The sequence below is a fragment of the Phacochoerus africanus genome, chromosome 10 (genome assembly GCF_016906955.1).
Source record: "Phacochoerus africanus isolate WHEZ1 chromosome 10, ROS_Pafr_v1, whole genome shotgun sequence".
NCBI classification, from domain to species: Eukaryota; Metazoa; Chordata; class Mammalia; order Artiodactyla; family Suidae; genus Phacochoerus; species Phacochoerus africanus.
Window position 1 is genome coordinate 2,744,019 of NC_062553.1, and position 24,609 is coordinate 2,768,627.

A 24,609-nucleotide genomic window follows, 5' to 3' on the forward strand; every position below is an offset into this window, starting at 1 on the left:
GAGAGAGGCGAGTAGAGTTCATTTGGCAGGAGGAGCTTGGCATCGGGCACGGGCGTTGCTCTGCACGCGGAGGGGGCGGCCCGCGCGGGGCCGAGGCCAGCCTCTCACCTCCAGGGCCTTTGACCGTCAAGTGCTCCCTCTCGGGTCCACTGTGTGTCCGCTGGGCCTTAGGGAGACATTACACAAGTGACACATGCCCCTCGGCCTCCGCGGGACCGGAGAGCCTGTTGAGCGTGGCCTGGCGGGAAGGTTGGGTTTTTCCTTCAGGGATTAACGTGTTTGTGGGGCGGGAGCAGGGTGGGGGGCGGGGCTCTGTTGGTTCCTCTGATTTATGGGCCGAGGCTGCTGTGCGCGAGGACGGTTTAACAAGTGGCCCTGAGTGTTGAGGTGTGTTGTCACTGGACAACATAAGGCCCGGTTCTTTCTCCATTGGCCCACTTGCAAAAATATTATATAACTTCAGTTCAGCGTGTTCGCTGCTCTGGCAGCCGTGTGTCTACGTGGGCGGTGGCGTTGGGGGGGGGGGGGTCGCGTAGTCTCACGTGCTCAGGGGTGCGAGGTGTGGTCCTCACGCCACCCACGGGCTAGGGGCTCAGGCTCTGGTGTCAGCTGTGTGACCTCGGGCCCGATGCTTAACCTCTCTGAGCCTGTTTCCCTGTTAGGTACAGGGAGGGTGGCGGTTCCTCTTGTGGTGGGCTCTCTCGAGGGTGGGGAGCGGGCCACTGTGAGCTGGGGGTCAGTGCTCTGCGCTCTCCTGGCACGGTGGGTGCAGAGCTAGTTCTGCAGGGCGAGTGTAGCTTTTCCAGGAAGCGGCTTGCAAGGTGGGTCTTGGAGGTTCAGAGCTGCGCCTTTGGGGAGCAGTGAGCCATGCAAGAGCCCCTGGTGGGAGAGGGGTGGGTATGGCTGGGGAGCAGGTGGGACCCGGTGGCCAGGCCTTGCTTGGTGGGGTACCCCTGGGTCAGAGCCCCTCTCGGGCAGATGCACCCGGGCGCAGACGCAGAGCAGGGCAGCTCGGAAGGCCCGGGCAGAGGCGGCACCGGAGGGGGTTGGCAGGGGCCAGGGAGGCAGTTGGAAGATGGACGGGACGGCTCAAGTGGCACAGCAGATGGCGGGCCAGGCAGGAGTGACCCTAGGGGTGGAAGCTGGTGACACTGGGCCGGTGTCCCACGTCGAGTTGAGGGCCTGGTGGGCGTGTTGGAAGCCCTGGGGCTGAGGGCCTGCACAGGTCTGCGGACATGGGCGGGACTGAGCTTAGTGACAGTGGCTGTGGGCGCTTCCTAGGTGGGGAGCACCGGCCAGTGAGGCAGGCGGCGTTCCTGGCCATCGAGGGGTGTAGGGGCCGTTGGAGGTGCGGGGTCCAAGGAGACCCTGTGGGGCAGCACCTCACGAGCCACTCGTGACCCAGGAGCCGGGAGGGACGTATGGCCAAAGCTGAAGCAGGGTGTGTCCTGGGCCCTTAGCCCCGGAGCACCGGCTCGCTTCCACGGGGGGGGGGGGGGGGGGGGGGGGGGGGTCGCCTGCCTGGGCAGCATTTGGGAACAGCCTGGACGGACTGTGGCTGATGTGTCAGGGGCCTCTGGCTCGGATTGGAATCCGCTCTAGCTTAGCCTCGGTGACCTCCTTGGGTTTCGCTGCTGCATAAACAGACGGCGGCAAGTCTGAGTCCCTGCGGCGCCCGCCCTTTCCCATCGTTGGTGACGGCCTGTCCGGCGGGAAGAGTTTAGCCACAAAGACCCTGGGACACGTGGGCGTCAGCGCGGGTCCGCCTGGGCTTTCAGGGATGTCCCAAAGGCTGCTCTCAGAGCTTGGGCGTGCGCCCCGGGCCCCTGGTGTGTCCGTGTCCTGGGGCCCAGATTGGGCTCAAGACAGCAGGAGTCTGTCCTCTCGAGACCTGGACGGAAGCCCGCTGTCCAGGTGTGGGCGGGGCCGCTCCCTCGGAGGCCCCGGGGACGGCCCTTCCTTGTCCCTGCATATCCTGGCGGTCTCGCACACCCCCGGGCTCGTGGCCACGTCCCTGCCTTCGCAGGGCCTCCCTCCGTGTGCACGCCTTCTCTTCTGTGTCATTGGATTCGGGGCCGCCCGGATCCAGGACGTCCCCGTGGACTCGTCATGCCGTCTGCAAAGACCCTTTGCCCAAGGAAGGGCACGTCTGTGGGTGGGAGGGCTAGGAAGAGGCGGGCTGAGGCCTCGGGAGAGCTGGGGTGGCATCCGTGGCCGGCCAGGCCCCCCCCCCCCCCCCCCCAGGAAGAGTCATCCTGACACGAGTGCAAATCCTCGTCTCACCTGGACGCGCAGCTCTGGCAAATAGGCAGGCGCCCAAAAGCGGCTCCGAGACCCCACGGGCGCCACGGCTGGCAGGACTGCGTGGCACTCGGGCTGGCCTCGCAGCAGAGCCAGGAAAGGCCTTCACGCGTGCCCATCCCGCCGTGGGGCCGTGGGCAGCTCTTGGCCCTGGGCCTCCGTCCCCGGGTCTGTGGCTGGACCGGCTCACGCCCACGCACGAGGACTGAGCCCTCGACGAGGGCTCCCGGCCCCACGGTGACTTTTCTTTCCGTGTTTTGTTTTGAAGTCCCCCTGGCGGCGTACAAGTGGCTGGTTTGTTACCTGTTCCGGGAGAGTTACCAAAAGTTCAGTCAGGAGAAACAGTCGGGAAGCAGCGACTTCGAAGCGAGAAACAACTGTCAGGTATGGTCAGCTGTATTTCTATGTATTTATTTATTGGGTCTTTTTGCCTTTTCTAGGGCCGCTTCCGCAGCATATGGAGGTTCCCAGGCTAGGGGTCCCATCCGAGCTGTAGTCGCTGGCCTACGCCACAGCCACAGCAACGCCAGATCCAAGGCACGCATGCAACCTACACCACGGCTCACGGCAACACTGGATCCTTAACCCACTGAGCAAGGCCAGGGATTGAACCCGCAACCTCATGGTTCCTAGTCGGATTCGTTAACCACTGAGCCACGACGGGACCTCCATGTAGCTTTAAAGGGTTGCTTCTTCAGTGATGTGCTCCTAACTCCGGCGCTGTGGTGTCCTTGGTGAGCCACACGTCCTGGTGACAGCGGGCCTGGTCCTCAGCCCTGAGGCCTGGGGCCTGGCCTGGCCTCTCTGCACCTAGGTTTGCTGTGGGAATGGTGGTGCCCCCTTGCCGGGCATGGACGAGGTTGTGGGCATCATGTCTAAGGGCCCGACAGTATCTGCCCTTGGCCAGAGCTGTGGTTGTTGAACCTGAGACACAGTTGTTGGAGCCTGAGGCACGTGGTGGGGTGGGGTCATGGGGTGGGGTCAGCAGCGGGTCCCTCCCCACCAGCAGAGCACCAGCTCGTGGACCCCCATGAGGTCAGCACTCTGCATTTGGTTTCTCAAAGTCATCGTCACCCTCCCCAAAGAGCTCTGGGGGGGTTGGTCCGAGGGTGGCTCTGGTTCTCTCGTGTCCAGAGTCCCACCATGAAAACAGTGGCTCCCAACACCTTGTCATGTGGCATCTGGCTCTGCTGTGGCCTGTGGGCCCTGTGCGTCTGCAGTGATGCGTGTTGTTTGGGAAAAATGTAGCCCAAGAAGCTTCTAAAACCAGTGCCATCCCTTCTGCTGGGCTTTGCTTCCAAGGCTCCATGTCTCGCTGGGTGATGGAGCCTCCCCTGGGGCCAAGTCTACCTGTTGCCTCTGAAGGCCCCGCCCCCTGGGCTGCGAGGGGCAGCTTCCCACTCACTGGGCACAGCCAGAGCAGAGCAGACGTCCAGGGACCTGTGGGCACGCGTGCCCCAGAGAGGGACAGCAGCGCACAGGATGGGCCTTGATTGGAAAGGGTCCAGCCGAGGGCCAAGAATCCACGATCAAAACCGTGCCTCGAAAGAAGTGCATTCAGCAGACGGCGAGGTTGGTGAAACCCCATTTCAGTCCGGGACCCGAGGGGGGAGGCGTGGACACCACCCTTCCAGGTGGGCCGGGCCCGTGGCGGGCTCGGTCCCTCGGACACTGATGGCTGCGACTCAGCTCGTCCCACATCCGTCCTTTCCCTGCACGTCTGGTCGATGCCCTCGAAGTGGAAGTGGAGATGCCCCGCGTGATAACCCAAGACCCCGGAATCCAAACACAACACCGAGGTTAGTCAAGGCAGCCATCGGATGAGAAGAGAGGCCAACAAAAGAGGAAGGAAAGAAAGAAGACCAACCCAAACGAATCCAAACAAGTAGCAGGTTTGCAGTAAGAACGTACATGGCGATAATTACCTTAAATGTAAGAGGAGTAAATGCTTCAACCGAAAGACAGACAAAACCAAGACCCACGTGTGCGCCGTCTCCGGAAGACCCGCTTCAGACTCAGGACACGTTAGACTGAAAGTGAGAGAATGGCGAAGATATTCCATGCAAATGGATCACAGGAAAGCGGGAGTAGCAACGCTCATATCAGACAAAACAGTCTTTAAAGACCGGGAGTTCCCGCTGCAGCTCAGTGGAAACAGACCCAACTAGTATCCATGAGGATATGGGTTCGATCCCTGGCCTTGCTCGGTGGGTTAAGGATCCAGCGTTTCTGTGAGCTGTGGTGTAGGTCTCAGACGCAGCTCAGATCCTGTGTTGCTGTGGCTGTGGCGGAGGTCGGCAGGTGCAGCTCCAATGCAACACCTAGCTGGGAACGTCCATGTGCTGCAGGTGCAGCCCTAAAAAGCAAAGCAAAGCAAAATAAAATAAGATTAAAGATAAAATAAAAGTACTGTCAGGAGACAGCTTCCAGCCTGGGGGAGCACGAAACATCCCCGATGGTGGGAAGGTGTCCCCCAGCTGAGGACCAGCCTGGCCCGGAAACCTGCCATCAGCCCCAGGGGGCAGCCAGAGCAGTCGCGGACCGTGAAGCAGGGCTGGGGATGTGCAGGTCACAGGCCAGTCCCCTGGACAGGCCCCCGTGCGCTGTCAGTGGAGGGTGGGACGTCATCTGCTCTGCGGAGGAGCCTCCTGGCGGTTGTGTGAGGATGTACAAGCTCCCGGGGTGACTCAGCGGGCGCTGGGTCAGCGTCGTCGTCTCCTGCTCCCAACGGCTGCCGCTACTGTTGGTTACCTGCAGCCAGACCCCCACGGCAGGATCCTTGAAAAAAAGTTAGATGCATTTATTGCACTTTCTGGCTGTGGGACAGCCTCACATGCTCCAGGCGAGAAACCACGAAGCAGCGGGCGGCGGGACAGCCTCCGGAAGCGTCTGCGCCCGGAGCAGCCACACACCCGGCTCTGTACACGAGATGTTTCACGCCATCGTCTGTGAGGGACCGAGAAACTCCCCGGGTCGCCGGCTGGACTCTGCCGGGACCAGCGTTGAACCCAGGCCTGCGGAGCCCAGAGCCCAGCCCTGCCCACGCTGCCCGGCTCGGCCGAGGAGTCTGGTTTTTCCCTAAAGACTTTGTTCCTTGTTAAAATGCAAACCTTCTCAGAAGGTCACACGCACCAGAAATCAGTGCCAGGCTCTGAATTCCTTTCCTGGGGTTGGAGGTTTACTGGGGGTGGGATTCATGTGACGGGGAGCCTGGCCTGGGGACCCGTGCAGGGACAGGGGCCGCACCCTCCAGGCCCACACGTCAGACGGCCAGCCTGGCTTCGAGGAGTCCTGTCGCCGGAGCGTTTCATGATGACCACGTGGCCGAAACATCAGCCGTGGAGAAGCTTGTGCCGTGGGTAGGACCACAGCTGAGTGTGTCCCTTCCGGGGCCCCAGAGTGGACACCGTGCAGGACGCCTGGTGGGCAGTGGCCCATATCTTTCACCACCTTTTATTTTTATTTTTAAATTTTTTTGAGGGCCACACCCATGGCACATGGAGGTTTCCAGGCCAGGAGTCAAATTGGAGCCACAGCTCCCGGCCCACACCACAGCCACGGCAACGTGGGACCCTTAACCCACCGAGCGAGGCCAGGGAACAAACCCGCATCCTCATGGATACTAGTTGGGTTCGTTTCCGCTGCGCCACGACGGGCGCGCCATGTGGTCCGGTCTTTGACAGCAAGGACGGGCTGTCCGGGAGGAGGCAAGGGCGAGTACCGTGCGTGAGGATTTGGGGGAATTAGGGGGCAGGGGGCCTGAAGCAAGGCCCTCACCCCCACGGACCTTTGGCCACAGGATTCTTGGGCCTTTCCACGCATTGTGGGGTGCTCAGCAGCCCCTAGCCTCCACCCCTCAGATGCCCCCCCCCCCGGTGTGACAACCCCAGCAGTCTCCTGACAGTGCCACGTGTCCGGGGGCAGAGTGCTCCCCTGGAGAACCCCGGGGTCAGTGGGGCCTCCTGTCTGCCGTGGGGAGCTGATGGGAGGCCCACCACTGCCCGGGGCTCCTGGAACCTTGACCCTGCCATGTCTCCCCTCAGCCGTCCTTCCCGCCTGCCTGTGGCCTGGTGTGGCTGTCACCCTGGGTCCACCTGATTCTCCAGGCCCAGACACACTGGCCTCACACCGTGTTCTCCATGGCTGTTATTTCAGATTCTCAGACAGCAGGTTGGGTGGCCTGACCAGGGTCAGGAAAACTGTCCGCCCATTCCCCCCCCCCCCCCCGCCTCTTTTTGGTCTTTTTAGGGCCGTGCCTGTGGCATATGGAGGTTTCCAGGCTAGGGGTCAAACTGGAGCTGTAGCCATCAGCTCATGGAAACACAGGATCCTTAACCCTCTGAGCGAGGCCAGGGACCGAACCTGCGTCCTCATGGATCCTAGTCGGGTTCCTTACCACTGAGCCATGACGGGACCTCCGTCGTCCACCCATCCTGTGGCACCCAGTCAGGTGCAGATGAGCTGAGCCAGCCGCTGCCTCGGGCGCCCAGGAAGGAGGCCGTGTCCACAGGCGTCTGCGGGTCTCACCTGCGTCTCCCAGAACACCTGGCAGCTTTGCGTGTGTCCAATTTAACTGGGATGAGCAGGAGCCGCGCAGCCACCTCCATCTTGGGGCAGCTCCTTGAGCCCCGGGCGGGCTCAGGACACGGGCCACTCTGTCTGATGCGCCTCATAGCATCGCTAGGAAGCAGGTGCCGCCCCACTCCCACTTCGCAGACCAGGAAGCTCAGCTTGGCAGAAGTGCTTCCCCCACTCGCACGCTGGGAAAAGCCCGGTGGGCTTGGAAGCCGGCCCCCTGACTCTGAGGGCCAGGCCTGAGCTGCTGGTCAGTGGTTCAGAGCTCAGCTGACTGCAGGTGCGTGTCGTGATGGCGCTGTCACAGGCGGGGCTGCCTTGCCAGGTCTGCACCAGCTAATGCCGTAGCCGAAACGGATGTGCGCTGCTGTCCTGGAAAAAGGAGATGAAGGCAGTGTGATTTAACCCTGAAAAGTCCCCGTGGTTGAAAAGGAGAGAGTAGGAGTGTGGAGAGTTTGGTGTCAGTTCTGAGCCTGCAGCGCCTGAGCACATCTGGGGGTGTCGCCAGGGTTCGCCGTGACGGCGTGCTGCCGTCGAGTAGGTCGGGGCGCACACCAGGGCCAGCCTGTCTGGGGTGTGACTTACCGGCTGTGTGACTTGTTTTAACCCCGGGATCCAGGGATCAAAGTGACGCATTGAGGGCTCTCAGCTTAGAGCCTGGCCCGGGGGTGCTCCCTCTTGCCTTCCTCCTCCCGTAACCCCCCGCCTCCAGCCTTCACCCTCCAAAGCCAAGGGCACACACACACCACTTTGTGTGTGAGAGGGAGGGGGCGAGGCCGCTCTGAGGGCCCCAGGCAGGACCTTGCGCAGGGACACAGGACAGGTGCCCTGGTGGCATCAGAAGCCCAGCAGCGTCTGGGATTGGACCCGCCAGACTGGCACAAGGCGGGGAGGCAGCCTGCCCCCTGGCTTTTCTCCTGAGGCCGCAGGGTCTCTGGCAGGCCCTCCGAGAGCCTAGGCCTCAGAGGGCCCGAGTTTGCTCCAGAAGTCCAGCGCAGGCCTTGCCATCAGACGCACCCCCCCCAGCGGGGGCCTCCCCACCTCCCCCGGGGCGCCCGCCCGTCCTGCTCTCCGGATTCTGGCTGATGTTTTGGGGCAGAGTCATGGGGCCCTGGATGGGGCTTCTCCCTCCCCGGCCCCGTCACCACGGTCCTGGGTTATTTTTTAGTTTCAAAGGCCACACATTTTCATGGCAACAGATCAGCCCCGCATTTGTAACTGTTCTAATGAGAAACCGGCAAAGTGGAAAATGAGAGGCGGGAAAGAAAAGCTGACAAGCACAGGGACTAGCTGCAGGCGTTTTGGATATTGGTTAACAAAGAGAAAATTGGGACCAAAGATCCGTGACGGCTTCCTGCTCCCCCAGACAGAGCCAGCATCCGGGCTCACGCGCGAGGCCTCCGTCGGGAGCGGCCTCACTTCTTGGTGCCCACTCAGCCCTTCCCTCTGGTTTCCGGGTGCGCAGTGAGCGGGGGAGAACCAATGCTTTTCTAGAAATGTGGGGAGCGGGGGCGTCCCTTTCAGGGGTCACGGGAGCCGTCCCAAGCGCCTGTTCGGGGACCGGGGTGCAGAAGAAAACTGACCTTGTGCCTACTCACCCCCTGGGGCGCCAGCCGCTCTGTCTGTGCCTTTGCTGCCGGGCCACCTCGCGCATCCAGACGGGTCGGAGCCGAGCCTGGCGGCTGGGCCCTGCGGTCCCACGTGGCTGCGGCCAGGGTGTGTGCTCCTGCAGGCTGTCCCATGTGCTTCCTCGGGTGCTGTCCCTGCCTCGCTTGGAGTCCCTGGCCCGCAGGCCTGGGTGCGTCTGGATGCCTGAGTCCCCGAGGGGCGCCGTGACGGTCCCCTGTGCTCTGTTGAAGGTGTACTACTGCCGCTCCCTGGCCCTGGCGTACTTGGAGCTCACGGTCGTGCGCATGTTCCACCAGTTCACGCACCAGCCCCACGTGCCGCCCCTGCTGCAGCCGGTGCTCCGGCGGCTCAGCGCCCTCTACGCCCTGTGGTCCCTGAACCAGCACACGGCCCTGCTCTACCGCGGTGAGCCCCTGGCCCTTTCCCCGGGAGGCTCTGCTCTTCCCGGCGTGGCGCCCCTTCCGGCCCGGCTGCTGAGCCGAGTGAGCCTCGGGCCGTCGAACCGGGGTCCTCTGAGCAGCGTCAGGAGGGCGCCCAGAGGGCTGAGCCCAGGCTGCCGCGGCGCCCCCCCAGCAATGCCCAGACGGGGGCCCCCGGGGGAGGGCTTCCTGGAGGAGGTGATGAGTAGGCTGATTCCTGGAAGATGGGTGGGAAGAGGGTAGGCCTTGGTGTCCCAGTCTTTATTTGATGAACCTTTGTTTAACTTATTAGCCCCCAAGAAGGCTTTTTAGGCAGTTTCTTCCTGCCCCCATGACGTGTTCCCACGCCAGCTCTTCTGTGTATCTGTCCACTTCCGGTGTGTGTATCTGGCTTGTGCGGGGGAGCTGTTTCCCTTCCCCTTTGCCAAGAACCCACGTTTAGCCCTGGGGCTGGTTTGCCGAGGGCTCCCGGGCAGGCAGAGGAAGTAGCTCCGTGCTGCTGCCCAGCCCAGCCGCCCAGGGCCCTGCTGTCCCGGCTCCTCCTCTGGAGGGAGCCCCGCCCCCGCCTGCCCACCGCCTCTGCCGAGCCCCCCCCACTGTGGGCGCCCCGCAGGCACCCTTCCCTACGCCTGGGCCCCGGGCCTCTGCGTCCCTAGCTCCCAGCCCTGACCTCCCAGCCTGTGTCGGTGAACCGGCAGCCAAGGGGGCTCAGTGGGGCTCCGGCAGCGGTAGCCAGACAGTTTCACACAAAATGGGCCGTTTCGGAAAAGCTGTTGCAGGATGTTGCTGTTTGTGGGTGATTTGGGGGTGAGGGACCAGACCCCAGGGTCACTGATGCTCTGCTTACAGGTGGCTACTTTTCTGGGGAGCAAGCGGGTAAAATGGTCGAGAACGCCATCCTGACCCTGTGTGCCCAGGTGAGTTGTCATCTCTCGTATCACCTGTGATTATTCGCCTATTCCTCGGTGTCACCTGCGCGTTAGTGTTCCCTGGCCTTGGCTTCCTGCTCGCTCCTGGGCCCGCCACGGTGAGCGGAGACGGGAACGTGACAGGAGAATGTGCTCTTGTCAAAAATTTCAGGAAGGGCCCCTTTCGGGGACTGTCACAGCGTCTGCACACTGTCACTCTCTGCTCCCCTCAGAGCTGTGGATGATTCGAGCATTTCAAAGTCAGCCTCCAACTTAGGTTCATTTCCTGGTATTTTACTTTTTTATCGCATCCTCCTAACCTGGTTACCCCAAAAAGTCGGACCGCCCCAGCCCCACGTTGTGTCCTGGTGGCACCCTGCCTCCGGGACTTTCTACGGGGCTGGGCTGTCCCGTGCGGCCACCACTGGCCCCCAGGGCTGTTGGCAGTGGCATCGTGGTGGGCGACTGAGGAGGGGCTGTTGGCAGGGGCACCATGGCAGGGTGACTGAGGAGGGGCTGTTGGCAGTGGCACCGTGGCGGGGTGACTGAGGAGGGGCTGTTGGCAGGGGCACCGTGGCGGGGTGACTGAGGAGGGGCTGTTGGCAGGGGCACCGTGGCGGGGTGACTGAGGAGGGGCTGTTGGCAGGGGCACCGTGGCGGGGTGACTGAGGAGGGGCTGTTGGCAGGGGCACCGTGGCGGGGTGACTGAGGAGTCTTAGTTTTCTTTACCATCAAACTGTCACACGTGTCTTGGCTGCCGTATCGGGCAGTGCAGCTGAAGCTTCCCTTTTTTTTTTTCCCCCACACCCACAGCATGCAGCAGTCCCTGATCAAACTGCACCACAGCAGGGACCTGAGCTGAGGCAGTGATGCCAGATCCTTAACCCAGTGGGCCACCAGGGGACTCCTGGAGGCTTGACTTTTGATGGGAAGATGAGAGTCAGAGCCCCCAGCGTTGTATCACGATGGTGACAGGCCCGTCAGTGCTCTCCCGTGCTGGGGACGATGGCTTTCTGATTATAGCTCAGCCTCTCTGAGGGCTCCTTTCCCGAGCGCCCGTCTGTCTCCACATGGGCTCCACGCAAGGGCACCTGAGGCTGCGTTGGCGCATCGCAGCCAGGCTTACTTAAAGTGAAACCAGGGACGAAACACCATGTGTTCCACGGTGGCCAGTTGCCTTTGTGAGAAACCCAGCACTTGTTTCCATCCCTTTTTTTTTTTTTTTCTCCCCGCGTTTTAGGCCCGCACCTGTGGCGTATGGAAGTTCCCAGGCTAGGGGTCAAGTCGGAGCTACAGCTGCCTATCCGATCCGAGGCACAGCCACAGCAGCGCAGGATCTGAGCCTCCTCTGCGACCTACACCACAGCTCACGGCCACCCCAGATCCTTAACCCACTGAGCGAGGCCAGGGATTGAACCCGCAACCTCATGGATCCTAGTCAGGTTCATTCACCGCTGAGCCACGAAGGAACACCGTTTCCCTTGCTCTTAAACGCACCGCCTGCCCCCTGGAGCTGGAGGCGCTGGGAGGTGACGGGCTGGGAGGACGTGTGTGGTCACGTAGCCCGAGCCGCCCGGCAGATCCAGGTCCTCGTCCTGACTCGGGGAGGCCGGGGGCCACCGGGTGGAGGGCTCCGACTCCTCTCCTGGCCCAGCTGTTCCCTGCACCTTGTTCTGGGGGCGTCAGTGCCGTCTCGGAGGAGGTGAGCATGCGATGGCCCCTCAGTGGCCCACGAGGCCAGGCTGTTTCCTGTGGCCAACGCCTGGTCTCATTTTGCTCTGCTGCCGTTTCCACCTAAGCGGGGGCAGGCATGGCCCTTCCCACACCCCCCAGCCAGGACCACCGCCGCCTGGAGGAACAGCCTCCGAACCCCGGCGCTGGGCACCCTTCCTCCGTTCTTGTGGGTTTGTGACTCTGCTCCCCGGTGGCTTTCACCTACGTGGTTCCAGTTGCCCCTGTGCCATGGTTCTAGTCACTACAGCCATGGCGTCTCACAATTATTTTAAGAAAAAACATTTTTTTTTTTTTTTGCATTTCAAGAAAATTCTTGGGAGTCTCCTCATAAATTCCATTTGTCATATTGAAGAATAGTTTGTATAATGGAAACGAAAGAGCCATAAAACTCCTGCGAACCAAAGCGTCCTCGAATGATGGCCTTTCCAGGTGCTCCTAGGGCCTCTTCTCCCTCTCATTCCTTCTGGACGTGTTTTCCTCTAATGAAACAGCCGCTGCCCAGATAGGTCAGGGTTCAGAGATGGATTGCTCTGAAGACTGCTGCCAGCTGAGCTGCAGGGTTGTCATTTTTACGAGCAGTCCCTACCTTGTTGAAAAAAATTCAGACGTTGGAAGCCCCGAGCGGATGGCAGCATGGTGAAAAAATTCAGACAGACGCTCAGGGAATCTGAAATCCAGGCCAGTGAGAAGAGGATGCTTTGGAAACCGAGCCGCACACCCCTGGGGTCGCTGTTGCTAGTGGGTTGGAGGCTCTGTTGCTCGGTGGTTGCCATGGAGATCCTGGGAGTTGCCAAGGGTACGATCTTGTTTTCTAACAGCTGAAAGATGACTCTGTTGCCCTGGTGGATGTGATGGCCCCCCCTGACTTCATCCTGGACTCACCGATTGGCAGAGCCAATGGCGAGGTAAGAGGCAGCCTCCTCCCATGGCCGGTGGGAGGCACCGCGAGCCGGAGTGTGAGCTGGGGGCCTGTGCTGGGTCCCGACGGCCGGGGTTGCAGAGCCCCAGATGAGCCCCTGGCTCGGAGCCCCTTGTCTTGCCTGGGCAGCAGGGAGGAGTGGCTGGGGAAGTGGGGTGGTCGTGGGTGGGCTAGCCGGCCCCCATGCCCTCCTCCGAGAGATGGGGTGGTGTTACTGCCCTCTTGGGCTGGGCTGCCATGGTCAGCAGGAGCCTGTGCGGACCTCAGGGCCCTGCCTGCTCTCCCAAGCCCACACTCTCCTGGGGGCCCTCTGACCTCCTCGCCGTGCTGGCTCCAGGCCCCTCCCCATCTCCCTGCATCTCCCCAACAGCCCCCACCCGGCTCCCCGATCTCTCTTGCTCGCCCCATTCCAGCAACACCCCCCACCCCCTGAAGTGGCCCCCGGATCCCTTCTGGCACCCCCAGCTGGCGAGGCCTGACCTCTGCCTGGGTGTCCACGGTCAGTCCACAGCAAGCTCCTCTGCCCACTGGCCTCCAGTCTCACTGTCCTCCTGTCTCTCCCCGCCCCGGGGCCTTTGCCCCTGCGTTCCTACTGCCCAGGGCACTGCCCGTCATTCCAGACCATGCCGCCTCTTCAAAGGGGTCTTCTCTGGCCTCCAGCTGAAGTGCTGGCCCCGGCTGCCCCCCTGTCCTGCTCTGTGACCCTCACGGTGCTTGTTACTGAGCCCGCTTTTATCTCCACGTGACCTTCTCCACCGCGTGGAGGTGCCCGTGCTGAACGATGCCCATGGGTCTGTGCAGCGGGCCCCCCCCCCGCACTCGGGGGCTGTTGTCCCTGGGTTCCCATGGAGACATGGCTTTCAAAGTGTTGAAGTCACATACCTGAGGTTTCACAGCTGTCCTGTTCTTTCCGCTGCGAGGTCTCCGGCCGACCCAAGAGTCTGTGTAAATAGAGACTGAGCATGGGGGACACTGCAGGGGACAGAAGCATCCCTCTGTCCCCAGGGGACACTGAAAGGGGGCAGGAGTCTCCATCTGTCCCCAGGGCACAGTGCAGGGGCAGGAGCCTCCATCTGCCCCCAGGGGACACTGTAATCAATCCAGGGGGACAGGTCCCTGGACCTCTGCCCAGCCCAGGCCACACCTGGGGTTGGGATGGGTGTAGCACGCACTGGGGTGGGCAGGACGGAAGAGTCCCTGTGGAATCAGAGCGGCAAGAACAGTGCATCTTTGGGGGAGGCACAGCTGGGCAGCGGGCACCTCACACCTTGGCCCATCTGCTTTGCCAGGGAGGGCCCAGCGGGGTTGCCCAGCCAGGAGGCAGCAGAGCCGTGGGTAAGATGGATTGTTTGGAAGGGGGACGGGAGAGAGTGACCTTGCACCCTGATGTGGCCTGGGCCCCAGGGACAGCGCAGGATGGGGGCCGGCTGCTGCGACACTGACGGGCGCCCGGGACGCGGAGCGCAGGGAGCGTGAGCGCCATCCCGGTGGCTCCAGGGCAGGCAGCCCTGATGCTCGGTGGGCAGGCGACCGAGGAGTAGGGAGGGCCACCCCGTCCCCTCTGAGATGGGGGCCCCGAGCCCGCGTGGAGACCAGAGCTGGCCTGAGGCCTTGCCCGACGGGGGTTACAGAGCCTGTGTTCGTCCCCGTTTTAAGGGCTGAGGATTGAACGAGGCGAAGAAATTCATTTTAGGTGAACTCACGAGCGCTGTAGGAGGTGGAGACGAGCATTAAACGGAGCCTAGTGCTCCAAAGTGTGGGATGTGACCTGTGGAGAGAAAGCCCAGTGTTCTGGGAGCCAAGAACAGCAGAACGTGGGCGGCCCTGGGAAGTGCCCAGCATGCCTAGCAGGTGCGGGGTGGTCAGCTTCACCATCGGCCAGGTACAGAGTGGCGGCCCCTCCCTGTCCCCTGGCCTCAGGCTGGGCGGACTCTGCTGGGAGCGGGTGGGGTCAGCTGCCGGCCGCGCACCGCCTCCCTCTGAGACAATGGGCGAGGCAGCGGTTCGGCAGGACAGGCAGAGGGGACAGGGTGTGCCCGGGCCTGGTGGCTCAGGGGACAAGCCATCATTCTGCTGCCTGGCCGCGCTGTCACCTGCCAGGCGGCAGTCACCTGGGTGCGAGAGGACCGACCTCAGAGCAGGCGGCAACCGTCGTCTCAGAGAACCCGCCTTCCCCGAGAATTTCCAAGGAGAAGCAGAAGCGGGGTGTTCCCATCAGAAATGTCCATGGTGGGCTTTTGTGACTGCATCTGCACGATTGTTCTCACGGACCGAACAAAAGGGTTATGTTAATTAGATTTAAATCAGCTTAAAATGTTTCCAGGAAGGTCAGGAGAGAACTTGCGTGAGTTTTTCACAGACGCTCCCGAGGGCAGGGACCCACTCTGCCGCGGAAGGAATCTTATGTGTGTGCTGTTGGGGTGTTTTGCAGCTCTACAAAAACCTCTGGGGCGCCGTGCTGCAGGGCAGCAAGGTGCTGGAGAGAGCCTCGTGGTGGTCTGACTTTGTTAACAAGCCCATCGTAGGCGGTCTGAAATCCAACCTGTAGATGCACCAGCCCCGGAGGACATGGCCTCGCGTTCCAGCTCTGAAGGCGCCAGTGTGGGCCGGGGCCGCTGCTGCGCCTGCTGCTCTGCGTGCGCCCGGCTGATTGTCGTGTCGAGCCCGAGCAGGACCGGCCCGTCCTGGCCTGGGTCCCCCCGTGTGCCACCAGGGCAGGTAAATGCCTAGCAGGCGGGGCTCATTTGCATGCATCCTGATTCTCTGGGTGAAAAGAACTCCTGTATGACCCCATCTTTCTGATGGACTGGGCGCTATTTGGTCATTAGAGCTTTTGGCACCTTCTGTTTTCACATGCTGAATAATAAGCTGATTGCTCGGGATGCGGGGTTTCCTGGTCCGGCGGTGTTTTGCCCTCCCCTGAGAAGTTTTTTAGCACAGCTCTGCTTCGCTAAACCCTGAGCAGTGCCAGTCTGATTCTCTGTTCACTCTGCGTTGACTTTCTCCTGTAATTAAACCGTATCATAACCTTACTCGAATGCACCGTAGAGCCACCAAATGACCTAGCGGAAGATTTTTAAGAAAATCAGTTTTGTTACTTTCTCATGTGGAACTAGACGTTTCCATCAAGGAAATGTTTCCAATGGAAAAAATAAATTCATGATGATTTGAACGTCTGGTCCTTTAGTCCCAGCCTTGCGGTTGTGTGCGCTGTTCTTTGTGTCCCTTTGTTAGGTGAGTCGGCTTGTTCCTCCAGGCAGCGAACCGCTCCATGGTGCCTGGCCCCACCGGGCGTTTGCTCCACGCTCCTCCACGCTGTGCGCCCTCCGGCCCGTGAGCTCCCTGGGGACAGAGGGGCACAGACGGGGGAGGTGGGTGGCGGAGACTGACTCCTGTGTCCCGAGTCAGGACAACGCCTGGTGGATGAGCCCTCGCTCTCGGCCCCATCTCCGTTCCCTCAGCCTCTGATCGGTCCAGGAGAGACGGGGCATCTGTCACCAGCAGCCCCCCATGCCCTGCCCCCCCCCCCACCTTTTCCAAAAGAGCCCAGAGAACCTCTGAGCACATGAAAGGCTTGGTCGAATCCAACTAGTATCCACGAGGATGCAGGTTCGATCCCAGGCTTCGTCCAGTGGGTTAAGGATCCAGCGTTGCCATGAGCTGTGGTGCTCGGATCCCGCGTTGCTGCGGTTGTGGTGTGGGCCGGCAGCTGCAGCTACCTCTGATTCGACCCCTAGCCTGGGAACCTCCACAGGCCGCAGGTGCGGCCCTACCTAAGAGAAAAGACAAGACTCGGTTCTTAAAGACTGTATTGCCAACTCTGGAGTTGCAGGGGTGCTTCCTTAACTTCCCACGCCTGAATTTTCATGCCTTAGAAAAGGGGTGCAGCTCCCCGCCCCGAGGAGCACCGCCGGGGTAGCAGGGACTCTGTCCAAGGAGCCGTTCATGCTGAACCTTTCTGCTCATGGTTCACGGACTTTCAGACCACGTGAGGTGGGCCGTATTGTGCCCATTTTACAGACGGGAAAACTGACCCTGAGAGGCGGAACCACTGCCGTAGGCCGGACGGCCAGGACATGGCAGAGCTGGACCAGGCGCTCAGGCCTGACCCAGGTGGGCCGGTCCCCTCTCGTGTGGTGCGCCTTGTGGGCTTTCTGCCCCAAATCTGAGCCTCCGCCTCCTCCTGATGCCGCCCCTCTCTGTCCGGGCTCCTGCCCAGGACGGGGCCTGGCTTGGCTGAAACTCCTCCGCCCCCTGGTCCTTTGCCCAGGGTCCTGCCGGGCTGCGGCCAGGACCGACTGGGTGCAGGGACCGAGGTGCTCCTGCTTCCACGGGGCAGGGGCGCGGCGGCAGCTCCCAGGTTCATGAGCGGCCGGCGGGCTGGGCCGGCGACCCACACCCAGAGCCCCAGCCCGGCTCGGCCTGGCTGGCTGTGCGGGAGGCCCGCTCCCCACGGGGTGGTCTGCAAGCTCCCGGCCGCCCCGCCGCGGCCTCTGGGTGCTTTCGCCTTCGGCTCCGTGAGGCTCGGTGAGAACCGGCTTCCTCCTCCTGTGACGTGGCTGTGGGCCTGTCACCCCCTTTATGTACTGTCACGGCACCGGAGGCCTTGCTCCCTCTCGGTGGCCCTGAGCTCCAAGTGGGGCCCTCGGCCTTTATCGGGGGCACGTCCCAGCCCGATTCTTTCCCCGAGGAGGCCCGCGACGCACAGGCCATCGGCTCTGCAGGAGGAAGCGCTCGCACTGTCTTGCGGAGGCCAAGGCCCAGGAAAACTGAACCCAGATGCTCCCTGGTGTCTTCGAGATGCACGAATCTGGTTTGCAGAAATCCCGGACGTCTCTTGAAACTCTTCCTCTTCGCCCCCGAGCAAGGCTTCCAGGAACTTCTTCCCGCGTCATCATCCCTAAAGGCCCTGGCCTGCGTCTCTTCTGGCAGCCGGGGGTTGGAGGCAGCTTCTGAAGGGACAGGCCTTGGAATGGGCCCGGGTCCAGGTCCCATGTGGTCCCTGCTGCAAGGACCTGGGCGTGTTTCTGAATCATCCAGAGCTGTTTCCCGCAAGGGTCCTGACAGCTCTCCGCCAGGGGCGTGGGGTGGGTTGAGCTGATGTCCCCTGCAGTCCTGGGCCCGCCGACTGGGACCCTCGGGGCCGGGCCCAGGACTCCACCCTCCTCCCAGACCCTGGGCAGTTCTGGTGTGTTCAGAGTGTATGGACCCTGGCCTCTGTTGCGGGCCTGAGTTCTGGGGAGAATGTGGGTGGGTCAGTGGTCCTGTGGACAGGGGAGGGGCCGCGATGGAGGGTGACCGGGTGTGGTCCCGCTACCTGCCTGCAGGTACCAGGGACCAGCTCTGCACTCAGCTGCCAGCCCCTCTCACCTGGACGGAGGGTCTGGCCCAGAGACCAAGGACCTGGGTAACCACAGGACAGGCTTCACACGGCTTCAGGCTGGCGCTTCTCTGCCAGTTGTAGGCTGCGCAGAAAGCCCACCCTTAGAGTTCTCTTGTGGCTCAGTGGGTTAAGGATCTGGCGTTGTCGCTGCTGTGGCGCAGGTTGGATCCCTGGCCTGGGAACTTCATATGCCATGGGCACAGCCAAAAAAACAAAACCCAAAAACCTCTTGGTTGCGGGGCAGCCCTGGTCACGTGGTCTTTGTGTGAGGGCCCCTCAGCACCTGGCCGTCGAGGGCCAGGGATCCAGGGGCAGTTCACTCTGTCCCCAGTGCTGCCCACTGCCGCCTGCCCACGTGGTGTCCTGACTCCAGGACAGCCGTGGGTGCTGCACCGGAGCCCGGCTCCCTCCCACCTTGCTTGTCCTGTCCCTGCCCCTCCTCCCCCCCCCCCCCCGACCAGCAGCCCCTGTGTGGACCTGTCATGGTGTTGGCAGCAGACTGGCTTCCCCCCTGGTGTCCAAGCCAGGGTGCGTGTCAGCTGCGCTGCTGAGTTCTCACTCGTTTGCCTGGAGGAATTATGGGACACCCGCCTTCTCCGCAGTGACAGCCCAATTCCCTGGGCGGCTCTGACTGGTTTGGAGCCCGTCTTCCCACTGGTCTGGAAGCTCGTTGAGGTCAGGGTCCAGGTCTGAAGCACCTGTGCGGTCCTGGCTCCCAGCTCCCAGCCACACAGGGAAGAGCTTGGCAAGGGCTGGAGGGAGGCGTGGCTGGGTGGGTGGCGATTGCTTGGCTGGGCGGAGGTGTGGGTTCAGGGCGGGTGGGTAGATGGCGGAGAGATGACTGATTGGACTGGTGGGTCTGTGTGTGGGTGAGCGAATGAATGAATGGATTTCGTGAAAAAAAGAATGAGGCGTTCCCGTCGTGGCTCAGCAGAAATGAATCTGACTAGCATCCACGAGGTTCGATCCCTGGCCTCGCTCAGTGCATATTAAGGATCTGGTGTTGCCATGAGCGGTGGTGTAGGTCGCAGATGCGGCTCGGATCTGGCGTTGCTGTGGCTGCGGTGTAGGTCAGCAGCTACAGCTCCCATTCGACCCCTGCAATATCATTGCAGTTAAAATTCTTTAAAAATCATTCCAAGGAAAAAAAAAAAAGAGCAAAAGCCTCTGTTCCCCTCCCTCCAGGCGTCTTAAGTGAACTAAGGCTTTTTCCAGAGTGACTCACTCTCCCGGCTCAGGAACGGGGTTCTTTTTAACGTGTGCTCGTCTGCCCCCCGTGCAGAGAATTGTGTGCCACGCGACAGAACGCGGGATGAAGCCTTTGAGAACACAAGCTCTGGACTGGCCAGGGACGCGGCAGGGGTCGGGCTCACGTTTGTCCCTCAGCAAGGGGGTGCTGGCCGCCGAGGAGCACGTGCAGGAGGGGGGCGCAGGAGTGGGAAGGCGGCCCCAGGGAAGGCGCGTCCTCGGCCGCTTCCGGAGGGGGCTCCGCAGAGAGGACTGGCGGTGCCCCCGCCTTCGCCGGCGGCTGCTGCTGCGCCTCAGATTTGACGCCCTTCTTCCCGAAGTAATGACCGCACGCGGTGCTATGGCTGAATTGCATCCCTGCATCCGCACGCCGAGGGGTGCGCCCTGCCAGCTCGTGGCTGTACCTGCAGGTGGGCCTCTAATGAGGGGGTTGCGGTAAAATGACGGCGTACATGTGGGTCCTGAGCCCCTTATAAGAAGAGGGGCGACCGCGTGACGAGGACGGGAGAAGACGGCCACCTGCACGCCCAGGGGGGAGGCCTCACGAGGGACCAGCCCTGCCCGGGCCTGGGTCTCGGACGTCCGGCCTCTGTTTTTGGTGTTCAAGCCACCCAGGCTGTGGTTTGGAAGCCCAAGCGGCTAACGCACAAGGGTCCATACCTGTGTCACCTCCACGAGCTCAGCCAGGGCCCCCGTGACTCACCCATTTCAGAGGGTGGCTTGGTGCCCGGTCCAAAGTCCCTCTGGCAGCGGGCACTCTGACTTCTGTTCTGCTGCCCAGAGGGAAGAGGCCAAGGCGGAGGGACGATGTGTGTGTCCAGGGGAGTCGTGGCTGTGGGCGCTGGACCACGTGGATGTTGAAAGGGAACAGCCGGGAGGAGCTGCGTGCGGGGCTGGCCTGGGGGCCAGTGTCCTGGCCAGCGGTCCGCCGTCTGCCTTTCCCTTCCGCCAGCTGCCGGAGTGGTGGCCAGAGCGAGGAAGTGGGCTCTGGGGTCAGGCAGCCCACAGTTAGGGGCCGGGACGCAGACCCCAGCTCCCGGCTCCGCAGCGCCCTGGGCTGCCGCTGGGGGAACCACAGGCCACGCGCAACGCACAGCGTTCATCTGGCTCCAGAGGTGGCGGGTGTCCCCCTTTTCAGGGTGAGGACCCTGCCGCTTGAGAGTGTCATGGTCTGTGCCCGTTGGAATTTTCCGGCATAGCCAGGTGAAGAGATGGAAGAGTTTATTGAGACGAGATGCTGCGGGTCTGTCTTTGTAGCCCAGGGAGACGAGGTCTCCCGAGACACCTGCCGACCAGCTGATGGGTTGGGGAAAGGGAGGGTCTTAGGATACACTCACTGGTTGGTTGGGGGCATACAAGGCCCCTGTAGGGGCAGGGTGAGAAGTGGGGCCACCTGCCTTTCCTGGTGGGGGCAGAGAGGGCGAGGTTGCTCAAGGTGGGGGAGGGGCATTGCAAGGAGACAGGTGGGGTGCTGGTAAGGGTCTGGTGAAGCCTTGTCTTGCCCGGAGGCCTTGAGTTCTGTCTCCCTGAGGGGCCTTGAAGTCCCGACAGAGAGCTCACGTGACCAGCCTGCAGCCCGAAGTGCTTCCATGTTCCCTGGGGGAGGGGCTCCCGGCCTGGGGCTGCAGCCCGTCCAGGGCTGATGTTTGTGAGTCCAGAGGAGGTTCGTGAGTCCAGAAAGAGTGTGGAGGAGACCGGCAGCCGTGTTCTGTCTGCTTGAAACCGTTCTTCTGGAAGGTTCCTCCGCCCTCTCCAGCCACAGAGATAGCGGGGGCCTCAGGGCCGGTGTGGGGGTTCTGTCTGGAGTGCTGGGGTAGAAATCACCGGGGCTGTGGGATGACTGACCCTCCCCAGGAGGCGAGGAACCCCGGGCATCCGGCACACTGGCTCCCTGGGGTCTGCCGTCGGGAGGGCCTTGCCAGGGGCCGGGGCGGGAGTGGGGGTGGGGATGGGTTGAGGCCTCCTGAAGAGGGTGGGCCGTTCCAGGAAGGCACCCTTCTCCCCGGGGACGCCCTTAGGGAGCAGGTGGCACCTCTGCAGGACCCTCACCTGTTGGTCTGCAGCCCACGGTGGGGTGAGAGTTCCACGCTCCACCGAAGACGCCCCCGCCCCCACCCCCCGCCCCCACGCCCTGCCCAGCTGGCCCACACGGGTCACAGGCAGCAGAGAGGACACTGCTCAGAAAGCTGGGACACCGGCCCCGCCAGGGGGACACAGAGCCCTTTGCGGGGATGGGAGGCAAGGAGGCTTGAGGATCCTGCCCAGCTGCTGGCATCAGACCCTGTCTGGTCTGTGTTTGCTCGAAGTCATCCCACAGCCAGGCTGGGGAAGCGCCCCCTGCGGTCTGGCCACCAGGGAGAGCTTTCCTTTCGCTGCTGGGCCCCCAGAACCACAGCCCTTTCAACAGTCTTGGACCAGGGCGCCACGCTTCCCTGAAGCAACCTGGAAACCTCTGGGATGACAGGCTCCAAGAGGCGAGGCGTGTGTGGACCAAAGCCGCCACGTCCATCAGCACCCCGTCTGCCAGCCCTGCCCCCACCCCACCCCCCCCCCACCCCACCCCACCCCCACCCCCACCGGGCCTGGCCCCATCCATCCAGCCCCACCCCACCCCCACCCCACCCCACCCCGCCCCCACCCCCACCCCACCCCACCCCCATCCCCACCCCCACCCCCACCCCACCCCCACCCCCACCCCCACCCCACCCCACCGGGCCTGGCCCCATCCAGCCAGCCCCACCCCATGCACCACCAATCCTGTGTAATAGACACCTACGAAGCATTTGCCCTGAGCCGTGAGAGGAGGCGCTACCTGGCCACTGTTTGGACGTGTCCTGCAGAGGGCTGGCCAGTAGGTGGCCTTTCCTGCCTCTCCTCACCTCTGCCCACTGGCTCTCTGGTCCCGTGGGCACAAAGTCTGGGATTGGAGTGTGCACCCAAGCGGTGGGCCTGGAGGAGTATGTGACACGTCTGCCACCAGCGCAGTGGCCTGGCATTCCCAAATCCAGCAGAGCCTGGAGTTCCCGTCGTGGCGCAGTGGAAACAAATCCAACCAGGAACCATGAGGTTGCAGGTTTGCTCCCTGGCCTCGCTCAGAGGGTTAAGGATCCAGGGTTGCCATGAGCTGTGGTGGAGGTTGCAGATGTGGCTCTGATTCTGCGTTGCTGTGGCCGTGGTGTAGACTAGCAGCTGCAGCTCTGACTCGACTCCTAGCCTGGGAACCTCCATATGCCGTGGGTGCAGCTCTAAAAAGAAAAGAAAAGAAAAAAAAAAACCCCACAAATCTAGCTGAGCCACAGCCCTTGACCCGGGACGGCCAGGGGAGGCTGCTCCTCTGTGCACTGCCCCCCTGGGCTGGGCAGCACCCTCCTGCATGGCTGCACCTGCTGTCCATGCTCCCCCGCCCCGGGGTCCCCGCCTGGCCTGACCTCAGGTCCTCGGGTGAGGGGCCAGGTCTGCCTGCTGCCCCGGGCCTCCCCCGCCCCCAGAACACACCGCCCTGAGTAGCGTGGACGGCTCTTCTCACACCAAGGCCTGGAGGCTCATTTCTAAGCTCTTCCGTGTTGGTCCTGGGGCTCCGGGGAATACCACAGTGGTCCCCACTGGCAGACAGGGCCAGCTCTCCGCCTGCGGCCTGTCCCCGGCGGCTGATCCTTCCCCGTCGCGGGTCTCTGTCCATCCCTTATCGCCGAGACCGGGCGTCGTGCGGCGCCGCCGGTGAGGTCACCGCTGTCCGTTTATCAGCCTGACCGTGAGTCAGGCCCGACCCTGGGAGGCGCAGGAGGGAGCCTGCACAGGGGCTTCTGAGATGGCCCTGCCCAGGCCCGGGCAGGGAGGCCTCCGGTAAGCTGGCCACACCGTTTTGGCCAAGCCAGGCAGCACATTACCACTCAGGCACCACGAGCTCAGCATCCAGGCCACCGGGGCAGGACAGGGACCTGGGGGGAGCGCTGCTTCCCTGCTGGGGTCTCCTAAAGCAATTTTAAGATTTTAACTAAGCAGCGATGACTGTGTGTCCACTCAGGCCAGAGGCCCGGGGGTATCCTCGCTGCCTCCCCCTCCCCCCGCCGCACGCAGTACTCACCCAGGGTCCCGCTGTCCAGCGTCGCCCCTCCCTCCTCACGACCCCTCCATTCAGACCTCATCCCCCTCTCCTGAACTCTCCGGGGCTCCCCTGCTTCCAGGCAAAGGCTCTAGCCCCTCAACTGCTCCTGCAGCCCCTCTGCACACTGTCGGGCCTTTGCAGAGGCTGTTCCCTCTGCCTGGAACACCCTTCCCGCTGCCCTCTGGACAGCGCCCACTTATCCTGGCCCGGCCCCCTTGGTGCTCCTGGCGCTGCCTTTGTGCCGGGCCAAGCTGGGTGTTCAGGCGACTCTGGCTCCCCCTTCCTGACTCCCCCCACCCACCCATGCCTCTCGCTGCCATGGGGCTGGTCCGCAGGTCATGGGTGCGTTGCTGAGAGCCGTCTTCTCCGCGGTGTGGCCGGCCTGCCGGGGGCGTGTGTTACTGAGTGGTCCCCCCAGTTCCATGTGTTGAAGCCCCGACCCCAGACCTCCAAGGGCGATGGCATTTGGAGTTAGGGCCTTAAGAGGTGACTTGGTATAATGAGGACCCATGGCTGCGCCTTAGTGCAGTACGACAGGGGCCCTGAGAAGAGGAGATTAGGATGGACACAGGCACAGAGGGCGACCTGTGAGGACGCGTCAAGTGTTTTTCAAGTTGAGGACAGAGGCCTCAGAGGGCACAGCCCCGCCTCCACCTTGGCCTCCACCTTCAGACTCCAGGACTCTTTTTCCCCGCCTTCTGTCTTTTTAGGGCCGCACCCGTGGCACAGGGAGGTTCCCAGGCTCGGGGTGGAATCGGAGCTGTCGCCACTGGCCTACCCCACAGCCACAGCAATGTGGGTTCCGAGCCGTGTCTGTGACCTACACCACAGCTTGTGGCAACGCCGGGTCCTTAACCCACAGAGCAAGGCCGGGGATCGCACCTACAACCTCATGGTTCCTAGTCGGATTCATTAACCGTGGCCGGGGGGTCTGAATCTACACTCCCTGGTGGCAGGAAGGGAGGGGCAGCCCCCATCTGGCCGCGAGGTCACGTCCTTCTGTGAAGCGTTATCCGCGGCCTGCTCTGCGGCAGGAAGTCCTGCTCCTCGGCCCGCCCGTCCTTGCCGTCCCAGGCTGGCCGTATCTGCGCAGGGGTCCACATTCACTCTCTCCCCTTAAGGATTTCAAGGCTTGACCTGCTCATCCCTGGAGAGCTGACTCTTGAGGATGCTGGGGAGGGGGTGTCGAGGGTCAGTCAGCGTCAGGAAAGCTCGCAGGTCCCTGGGAAGCGCTCCCCTCCACCTGAGGGGGTCCCTAGTCCCCTCCTCCTTCCTGGTCCCTGCCTCTGGGGGGGCCAGTGGGCTGGTGGGGGCCCCATGCTTTGCAGCCCTCACCTTCCCTTCTGCACCCCAGCTTCCCATCTACCAAACAAGCGAGTTTGAACGCA

General features: G+C 62.6%; 1 protein-coding gene across 2 annotated transcripts in view; it reads left to right on the forward strand.

Moving 5' to 3' along the window:
• Positions 1-15,657, forward strand: part of ACOX3 (acyl-CoA oxidase 3, pristanoyl) — a 41,045-nt gene extending 25,388 nt beyond the window's left edge. For both annotated transcript variants that reach the window (XM_047798306.1, XM_047798307.1), the window contains exons 14-18: positions 2,570-2,685; positions 8,736-8,910; positions 9,774-9,841; positions 12,385-12,471; positions 14,917-15,657. In XM_047798306.1, coding sequence (XP_047654262.1) covers positions 2,570-2,685; positions 8,736-8,910; positions 9,774-9,841; positions 12,385-12,471; positions 14,917-15,033 — 563 coding nt within the window. In that variant the 3' untranslated portion in view covers positions 15,034-15,657. The remainder of the gene's footprint in view (positions 1-2,569; positions 2,686-8,735; positions 8,911-9,773; positions 9,842-12,384; positions 12,472-14,916) is intronic.
• The last annotated feature ends 8,952 nt before the right edge of the window (positions 15,658-24,609 follow it).